The following is a 9,924-nucleotide window of genomic DNA, read 5'->3' on the forward strand; positions in this document are numbered from 1 at the left end:
AGTTAATCAATAGGCAGTTGACTATCTATAATCCATTACTAAATGTAATATGTAATGATATAGAAAAGACAGGGGGATGCCTTTCAGCTCTTCCGCAGTAAGTGTCCGTCACTGATAGATGTTTTATGATTGCATCAGCTGCTTAAATGTCCTTTTTGTACTGCTCTGTGTTTGTGATACTTTACAGAGAAGTTTGTGGAGGAAGTTGCCACTGTCACAGTCATTTCTTCTCCGGGTTCCTCACGGATATTATTATTGAGCTTATCAGTTTTGGGTGATCGAGGAGTCTAAATGTTTAACTGTATCAAATGTTAAGGTCACACTGCCGACTTCATTATCATGATCCAAAGTCCAGCTGTTGCAATGACATGTGCTAACCTCACCCAGGAAAATGACAAACGAAAGGATTTATCCGAACAAGGAATTAAAATAATGGCCCCGGTAAGTAACTCGGTCTTTTTTCTCTCCCTTTGATTTTTTTTTTTAAAAAGAAAAAAACCCACGGAGAGCATAGATATGTAAAAAGTTGATTATACAGGCTTTTGGTTGATTATTTAGCTCTCATCAGTTAAGGATTGACTCTCCGGCTCTCTTGAATTTCTGTTGTATAATTGGATGTATTTTCTCTCAGTAACATCCTATAATAAGGTATAATGTGTATAGCATATTGTATTTTAATATGATAATGCCATTCATGACCTATGACAAGTTACTTTTGCGGTGAAACTTCAGCAAAGGGAAAAAATGTAAAAAGGCCACATATAAAACAGGCATTTAATGACTTGGGAAAATAAGATAAAAATAAAAAAAAGTCTAAACTTGTGTATATCTTCACCCCAGGTCATCGTGGAGACTCAACACTTACCTGTACCGGGACTGTAAACACAGAGGATGGTAAAAAGTGTCATGGTAGCCTATGCCCTGTGGGCATGTGGCGGGCCTTTGGGCCTTCATCACTTGTATTTAGGAAGAGACAACCATGCTCTGCTATGGATGATAACCTTTGGAGGATTTGGGTTTGGCTGGATCAGAGAGGTGATACGCATCCCTGCGTACGTTGGCGAAGCCAATCGGGATCCAGAGAAAGGCTGGAATAGACACTCGGTGCCTCCCCCTGTAAATCCTGTCAGATTTGCAGGACAGGTGTGTGTCGGGATCTACTTTGGCACCGTGGCGCTGATCGGACTCAACTCCCTCAGTTTCTTCTACCTGATCGTTCTGCCTTTATGTGTGGGCGCAGGTGTGCATCTGGTGTCCAGTGTTGGCCAACAGACCTCTGACCTCCGAAAAACTCTCGCCGCTTGTCTCGTAACCTCCCCAGTGTTCTATGGCAGCGCCTTCTCGCCGCTTCCCATCAGCCTGGCAGCCAGCATCACTGCTGCGCAGCATCGCAGGTTGAAACCAGCCCGGAAACCCGGTGGACTTGGTGCGGTAATAAAAGAAATAAGATTCCGTCGACCGAAATACTGCTCCTGCCACATATGATAATTTACCAGCATTTCTATTTTGTGTCTTTTGTTCAGGGCCACGGCTTTACAAACTGGGTCTCGCTTGGCTCGCCTTCTCGGCCCCACTGGGATATTGTATTTTCCATAACACCACAGCCACATTATACTACCTGTCCGACTGTGTGGCAGCGCTGCTTGACCTTTTCTGGTTCCTGCCGTGGCTCAGAGGTGTTGTCGAGTACATTCTCTTGATGCCGTATCGCATCCTGTGCGTCTTAACCGGCGGAGGGTACTACGAAGAAGCTTGGAAGAAGGTGCTGGAAATACTCCTAAAAGAATACACCGACACAGAAAAGGAGGCATTAAAGGTATGCGATTTATTTTCTCAATAAACGTGAATAAGAATATATATGTTTGATGTTGCAGTAGTTAGTGCGTCCTTCTCACACCAAGAAGGTCCCTGGTTTCATTCCAGCGAGGGGCCTTTCTGTGTCTCCTCGGGTTTTCTCCAAGTTGTCCGTTTTTCGCCCAAAGTCCAAATATATTGGAGGCCCAAAATTGCCCACACGTGTGAATGAGAGAGCGGCTGCTTATACGTCTCTATATGCTGCGACAGGCTTGGGTGACCATGAGTGCAGGATAAGTGATATGGATAATGACTGAATGAATATAGTTAAAAAAGTATGTGCTTTCAATGAGCGAATTTCTCCGGTGTGTGCGTATGGTCTGTCGCAGGTCTTGTCTTTGGGAGAAGAGGCCTCTCTTGAAGAGATAACCCGTGGCTATAGGGAGCTGGCCAAGACGTGGCATCCGGACCATAACACTGGGAAGGATGCCGAGGCGATGTTCGTGAAGATCCACCAGGCTTACGAAATCCTCCTGAGGCGACACAGGCCGCGTCGGTTCAAATAACCCGGCTTGTTGCCCCGGGACTGAACTAAATAGTTTTGCACTGCGTTGCAAGCAATCATTGTGTTATTTGTGGATTCCAAAGACCTGTGGTTTGTTTTGGGTATAATCACCTGTTACTAAAACATTTCTTTTTACCTGTCATGCAGCATTTCCTAGATGTTTGGTTTCATGGCAGCGTTCGCCTCCGGTTGTTAAAAAAACACTTTTCTGCCACCTAGCGGCGCTTCGTGCATAAACGCGCTCCAAACGAAATCGTCGCAACGATTCATCTTTCAATATAAACTGGCGTGCTTTCAAAAACGATTGCATTATTTACCATTTGTTCTTGCCACCGTTGCAGTGCGGTTCCTAAGATGTGTTTAAGGGCATTATATGATAAAGTTAGACCCTAAAACATGCACAATAATCCATCCGTGGGTAAAAGTCCATGACAGACCCTGATCAGAAGCGCCATCCGAGTCAAAACATATGTTTATTTTTCTTACCATTTTATTCTTTATTGACATTGGTGTGGATTACATTGCACAACATCTAAATTAACTTCGGCATGACAATATTTGGTAAATTTTAATCGCTGTGAGTTAACAGTGGTTTACAATGTGTTTATTTTTGCCTTCATACATGTGGGGAAAAAAATGAATAAACAAATCCGCACACAAAGAAAGCGCCAAAGCAAATATAAATGTTAGCATGACGTTTCGAGCAACGATCCGCTCTTCTTCACATCTGAAGAAGATTGTTTTTTTTTATTGAACATAAATAGTACAAACAAATATACATCTGTACAAATAAACATGGCAAGGTAGAACTGAATGTCAATGTACATCTGAAGAAGATTTGATTTTGTTTCAAACCTTTGTTTAGTCCCCCACCTTTGCCTAACTAGCGGATGTGCGTGTTTTTTTCCTTTTGTCACAAAAAAAATAGAATGACGATCATTTAAGAAAACGGACAAAATAAATAAAAAAAATAAACAAAAAAAAAAAATGAATTCTACGTTACTAGTTGGTGTTATTCTTTAACCCAACATCCCCCTGCAGTGTTTCGCAGAGAGGACGGGGTTGTTTCCCCGCTCCTCAGCCACCTGTGCGCTCAGCTGACATGCATCGATGCATTCGACAATCTCCGGATCAGGGGATCTGTCGTGCGGTTGTTCTGTCTGTATCCCAGCATGGGCCCGGAAGTTGTCTGGGATTCCCAGGTAAAAAAAAAAAAAAAAAAAAAAAAAAAAAAAAAAAAAAAATCCCGGAGATGCTGTCGTCGCCTGGGAAAACAAACAGCGATCCAGACAATTAAAAAAAAGGGGAAACAACGAGTCGCCAGGTAAGAACCGGGTCGCCGCGGGGTTCGACGTCCCCCCCCCCCCCTCCTTCCGCCGGCCGCGACGCCCAATCCGACTGTTTAGGTTCGCAAAGCGACGGCGTGTTTTTGAGGAGTTGATAGCGTAAATGCCATTTTGTCGTGTGGTCGGGTGCCATAGCAACGGCTCATGAGAAACACGGTGTAGCAGCTCAGGGCCAGTTTGACGGGCTGACAGCCGCCTTCGAGCGGGCGGACGGTCGACGTGTCGCGGCTGCTGCGTCTCGATCGTCTGCGGCACACACACACACACACACACACACACACACATAGGGATACACACGCAACGGCGCGGGCTACAACAAGTGGCCGTGTCATGCTTGTTTTTTTTTTTTGTTTTTTTTTTAAAGCACCATGTATTTGTTGCAGTGCACGGTTAGCACGGAGGGGGAAGGGAGGTTGTCGGTGGAAAGGGTCGGCGCCGGTGCGCCGGTGCGCCGTGCCCCGGTTTGACTGGCGCGTCTCCCCGGTTGCATCGGCGCCTGTTGCTCTCAGAAGCGCAACCGATATTATTTTTTTTCCCTGTGATGCGTTTGCTTCCTCCCTCCTCCTCTTCCTTTCCTTTCCTTTCCTCCCTCCCTCTCTCCCTCGCTAGCTGCTCCGTCTCCTCTGTCCACTGTTGTCCTCCATTTGCGCAAAAAAACAAACAAAAAAAAAAAAAATCAACAAAGCATTAAGCATTCTCATTGTCCTCCTTCTCTGAATGTCCTTTTGAATGTGAAATTAAAAATACAAGAAAAAAAATAATTAAATTAAAATCAAACAAAATCAACCGCTACATCGAATCAACGTCCTCACATTTCAAAACGTTGCCAGGCCATTTTTGGCAACTCAACATTTGACATAAACATCCGATGCCACCATATTAATAATCGTTAAAAACAGAGTGTAAATAAACTCCTGTACATCTATGTGTAGAATTTATTCACAACTTTCAACATTTTTAAATTGATCTGTTATGTTCACAATTTGCTGCTTATAACCGGAGGTGTTGTCCATGCCATGGTATGTCTATGAATATGTAATTCATATCGGTGGATTTTAACCAAATTGTAATATTTTGAACCTATTGGTGGCAGCCACGATGTAAATCAACATCTACCGCAAAAGACCAAATAAAGAAACATCAAGCCCTCTAGTGCGGATATAAACGACCTCCATGTTATCCAACTGTATCTAATAAATTGGCAAGCAGGGGAGGATATTGGCAAAGCGGCTGACACATTTCTTAGTGTTTTTTTTGATTTGGTCCACCTGGACGCGCAGCTGATCCGGGCTGTTTTCTAATCTTCAGCTCCAGTCCTGCAAGTGTCCGGGTCGTTTTCCCCCTTCCCAGTAGACAGGGTGCTTTATTCGGCACGTGAGGCCTTCCAGCGGTGTCCCGTTTGACTTCCCGGAACCGTCCCTTAACGTCGGGCTTCAAGAGCTCCCGCATCCTTTCGCCAGACCCCACTTTGCCTGACCCCAAGAATTGTTCTAACGCGACTTACTCGTCCAAGTCTTCAATGCTCGGCCTGCCTGTGTGGAGGCGTCGTTGTTGTGGTTGGGTCCATCCCCCACCCGTCACAGTAACATGGAGTATCTGTTTATTTGACCTGCTTGTCGGGTTTTTAGCGATATAAAGGTTTCACATACCGCGTTCAACGTAGCGTCGGGGCTTTCCGTTCCAAGGTGCCCGGACCGTTCTCTCGTCTTTGTGTGTTTTAGCCCCTCCTTCACACACTTCATCAGCCTTCTGCAATTCTGTAGGATCTCGTCTTCATTTTTCTGCTCCAGCAACAGAGAATACGCACAAATAGCGCAGAGCGACCAAAGTTTACTCGATTAGTTTGTCACAGCGGGAACTATTTAACTTGACTGTAACAGCACTCAAGAGTCTATTTTTATGGTTATTGTAGAGCGATTTGATTATTTGGATTAATTCATTTTTCGAACAAAAAGCGTCAACCCGAGTGTGTTTTTTCCACAGGCATCTGGTGAGAGAATGAATGTTGATGACTGCAGTGGACACTTATATGGACCAGGTCTGTTTGTATATAACGGGGACAGCTTCTATACATTTGCGCGGAGACTTCGAACTTTTGCTCAACATCCCAGGCATCTTTGCGTTTCAGGAAATGGAGGAGAGAGAGAGTCATCAGCAGAACAAGATTTTTTTAGCGGGTTGCAGCGCGCTTCAGCCAGATCTCCGAACAGTCAGCAGTCGTCGCCGCATTGCTCCCTCAGCGGTGGGTTATCCTTCATTAAATAATTAAAAAATTGAAAAATTAAATACAAATTATTTCACTGTTGCCTCATGACCCGCACAGACCTCATCACCGGAATTTTTTAAAATTTTTTTTTCCCCTCCATCGCAGCAAACTCCATCAAGGTTGAGCTATGCAGTGAAGATGAGTCACCGGGTGTCCCGCAGCAAGAGAACCGAGGGCCCGTAGGAGAAAACAGCAGGACGGATGACAGAGGGGAGTCCATGGAAGAGGGCAGCGCCGAGTACTCCGGGAGAGACAAAGTCAACGTTTACAACGAGATGGCGAGTCAAAATGCCGCCTCGCCGGGACCCATCCGTCTGCCGAGCGGGAAGCTCCAATGCGAGGTGTGCGGGATGATCTGCATCGGACCTAACGTTTTGATGGTGCACAAGCGGAGTCACACGGGTAAGGACGAAACGAACGGCGGACCGCAGCCGTTTCAGCCGCTCGCCTCAGAAGGTATCCATCTGTCCGTGCGTCCCGCAGGTGAGAGGCCTTTCCAGTGTAACCAGTGCGGCGCCTCCTTCACGCAAAAGGGGAACTTGCTGCGCCACATCAAGCTGCATTCAGGAGAGAAACCTTTCAAATGTCCCATTTGCAACTACGCTTGCCGCCGCAGAGATGCTCTGGCCGGACATCTACGCACGCACGCAGGTACCGAGCGAGATTTGACAAAAAACGCAGTTCTTCGTGAATCGCATTTCATCGGGCCGGACCGATGCGGTTTTTCCACAATGCAATTTTCCCCAATGTAACCTGATGCTACGTATGAATTAATGGCAAGCGGTGGAAGTAAGAAATTATTAGAGCGACCCGTTTCCCCCTTCGTCAAGCGCAGAGGAAATAGATATTCTTTACCAGAATGTACCGTATAAAATGACATTTTAAACAGGAAATCCTGTAGGGTGTTTTTAAATATGTGAAAACACGTTCAACAGGCGTTTACTTACTGTCTTGCGAGGCCTCCGTGGGTCTACGCGGGTCTTAAAAGTTCATTTTCGAAGAAAGGATTCTTACCGACTCAATTTCAGGGAATTGACGTCAGCGTTTCCGATGGGCTGCTAAGAAGGAACGTTATGGTAATTGTTCGTCGTCACCGGAAAGCGATACAGAAACGATTGCGGGAATCGTAAAATGACGGGGAAGTCCAACCCCTCGCGTTCCCAAAAACAAAGCGAGAGAAAAACAACGAAATGCTAAAATTTGGGTTTATCGATCATAAACGGTGACTTTTGGTTGGAAATCTGCTCAATGTGTGTTTTTCTGAATTACAGTTTCTTCACTAACAGTGGGAAAACCATTCAAGTGCAGCTACTGCAGCCGCAGCTACAAGCAGCAGAGCACACTGGAGGAACATCTAGAGCGCTGTCACAATTATCTCAAGAGTCTGGACCAGCAGACAGCGGTCACAGAGCCGACAGCGCAGGGTAGCGCATCACGCAGACAGAAACATTTTCTCGGCGATTCCCCCCGCATGAGCCGACGTAGTATCAAAATGAAAGCATTGAAGTTTGCGATCTTAACAGATTCGTCACAATTTCGACACTTGACAAAAGGTGGTTCGTTGCAGGCGATGAGACGGTCAACGCGGAGACGACGAATAAACCCGCGCTGCAGCCATCCAGTGAGAAAAGACAATTTGTGGATAGACTGGCGATGAGCATCACCAAACGCAAGAGGTCGACACCACAGAAGTTTTTGGGTGAGTTTTGATTGGAAAATTATAACACCGCTGCTTCGTCGATCAAGCTGATGTCGTCCGTGCACTGTCTTGTCTCCTCCCCGGTTTTATGCAATCCTAACAAATATTAGCATCTAAATATACTCAAAGTTATCGGTTAGCATTCGCTGCGTGGGTGTCGGCCACCACACCATTGCCCAAATATGAACACGTGCTGAAAATATGATTTTTAAAAAATATTTTGTTAGGATACCGTCCGCACATGGACTGCGAATAATTTAACGAAAACAACTACATTTGCCATGTTCCAAAAATTGTGATGAATATGCTCCTTCCCTGCCAAACAGTGATTTAAGTCTATCATTAAAAGCAATTTCATCAAACGTTGTGCAGGAAAATAATCTTTCGCTCTATTCCTTCATCAAAAAAAAAACAAAACAGCAATAAATATAACTATCTACAAGCGTAATTCATAAATTGCTATCGGGTCAACACCTATGGCAATCTAGCGAATTATTTCCGAAAAAATCACTACATTAATGCATCCGGGCCGAAATGTAATGGCTTTCACCCTAGTCTGTGCGAGAGTCCCCCGGCCAGGCTTTGTGAAAATTAGCGAGGTAATTTTCTTCATAATCCCTCCGACTGAAGGGCACATTGGGTACCGGAGAGCGCGTCAGCCAAGGATAATCTAATACAGTGCTTTTTTTCTGTTAAATTGATGTGCCCTGATTGTGATGGGGTTGTTTTTTTTTTCCCACAGCCTTCTTTGCGACGATTTTTTTTTTTTAATATCAGAGTCTGTTTACCCGGATGTGGTTTGTGATTAGTAAGATCCGGTGTTGTCGGTGTCAGGCAGAGCGGGGGAGAAAGCCTCGGTCCATTGAATGCGTCTGACGTGTCGTTCACAGCCGAGAAGCACACACACCTTGATCTACCGGAAGCACCTTATGAATTGTCCTCTGGGTCTGAGAAGGAAGGTGATCACTCGAATTCTCAGCCTGCCGGGGACGCCGTGGGGTTAGCTGGCGCTCGTCCGCTCAACCCCAGGGGCAAAGGGGAGAGCCCTGCACTGTCTCAGCTTCATCTGGCATTCCTGTCAGAGCTCCACACGGTCGTGGGCTCCGTCAACAGCAACGTGACTCCGCAAGAGTCCCAAGGGGCGTTGGCGGCCGCGTCGTTCGGGCACGCCGGACGGGAGGCGGGCGAGGGCCGCGAGGATCGGTCTTCGGCCCACAGCCACAACACGTCGCCCAACGGCTGCCCCGACTCCACGGACACGGAGAGCCCGGCAGAGGAGCACAGCACAAGGGCTACAGCCCCGACAAGTACCTCCAACAACCACCACCTCCACTACCAAACCCTAGCACTGCCCCAAAGCCTTCGCACTTCCAGCCCCAGTCAGTCCAAAGAGTGGGAGAGAGCCTGTCCTCCGGCGCCCACCTTAGGAAAGAGGAGCCCTGGATCCCCCCTCTCTTCCAGGGAGACAGTGCAGGTGCTAGACAGGGACGGCCAGCCCGTACGCTCCTTCCACTGTCGCCATTGCCGCATCCTCTTCCTGGATCACGTTATGTTCACCATCCACATGGGCTGTCACGGCTTCCGCCAGCCGTTCGAGTGTAACATCTGTGGCCACCATAGCCAGGACCGCTACGAGTTCTCCTCTCACATCAGCCGGGGAGAGCACCAGGTGGGCTGAGGAGGAGGAGGAGGAGGAGGAAGAAGACGGTGGCAGGTGACCAGAGGAGGTGACCGCCGCTCTCTAAGGGTTGTGGGCTCGTGTTTGTTCTGCACCAGATCAGTTGCTTTAAATCCCTTGTGTTTTTATTGTGGGAGTATTTATCGAACAAAATCCGAACCCAGGCGAGGGATCTTTTCACTGCAGCATTTAAAAAGTTTAGCGGAGGCAAATTACAATCTATTCGATTGCACTCCCTTGTCAAATCATCTCGCGAAACCTGCGGTTTTGCTTCAAAAGTGCCTTCTTGGGGGTTGGGGCGGGGCGGGGCGGGGCGGGTTTCTTCTTAATTTAAAAAAAATGAAACGGGGGGGGGGGGGGGGGACTGGTGCTCGAAAACGTTGACTAGCCATCCTTTCCTATGTGATTTAGCAAGCGTCCACGAGAGGTCATATGCACAGGCAGTGAAGAAAACGACGGCTTGTACATTTTAAGAATCATGCTTGGGTATACACTTTTTGTGGAAGAGAAGGGTATTTTGTATGACGTGTCAGGTAAGCTTAATATGCACTGAGCGCTCTGTGCCTCTGGGTCTGG

At 46.8% G+C, this 9,924-nt stretch overlaps 2 protein-coding genes across 2 annotated transcripts; both read left to right on the forward strand.

The window, feature by feature from the left end:
• The first annotated feature begins 127 nt into the window (after positions 1-127).
• On the forward strand, positions 128-3,024 carry dnajc22 (DnaJ (Hsp40) homolog, subfamily C, member 22). Its single transcript, XM_086141251.1, has 4 exons — positions 128-441; positions 841-1,426; positions 1,524-1,816; positions 2,184-3,024. Exons 2-4 carry the CDS (start codon positions 892-894, stop codon positions 2,358-2,360), a joined length of 1,005 nt encoding a protein of 334 aa, XP_085997377.1. The 5' UTR covers positions 128-441; positions 841-891; the 3' UTR covers positions 2,361-3,024.
• Positions 3,025-3,360: 336 nt separating this feature from the next.
• On the forward strand, positions 3,361-9,625 carry ikzf4 (IKAROS family zinc finger 4). The gene is given in 10 exon segments (XM_086141252.1): positions 3,361-3,683; positions 5,689-5,743; positions 5,834-5,947; positions 6,077-6,373; positions 6,455-6,622; positions 7,243-7,395; positions 7,539-7,670; positions 8,561-8,763; positions 8,810-8,884; positions 8,887-9,625. Coding segments are annotated over 9 exon segments (1,644 nt in total). The 5' UTR covers positions 3,361-3,683; positions 5,689-5,703; the 3' UTR covers positions 9,349-9,625.
• The last annotated feature ends 299 nt before the right edge of the window (positions 9,626-9,924 follow it).

This window comes from Fistularia commersonii, chromosome 34, assembly GCF_037954325.1.
Source record: "Fistularia commersonii isolate RoL2024-O1a breed Wild chromosome 34, RoL_Fcom_v1.0, whole genome shotgun sequence".
NCBI lineage: Eukaryota > Metazoa > Chordata > Actinopteri > Syngnathiformes > Fistulariidae > Fistularia > Fistularia commersonii.

Excerpts from the sequence above, each read along its gene's own strand:
- dnajc22 (XM_086141251.1), top strand. The coding sequence starts at position 892 with ATGGTAAAAAGTGTCATGGTAGCCTATGCCCTGTGGGCATGTGGCGGG. Across the intron at positions 1,427-1,523 it reads CCGGAAACCCGGTGGACTTG|GGCCACGGCTTTACAAACTG; the intron begins GTGCGGTAATAA and ends TCTTTTGTTCAG. Across the intron at positions 1,817-2,183 it reads CAGAAAAGGAGGCATTAAAG|GTCTTGTCTTTGGGAGAAGA; the intron begins GTATGCGATTTA and ends GGTCTGTCGCAG.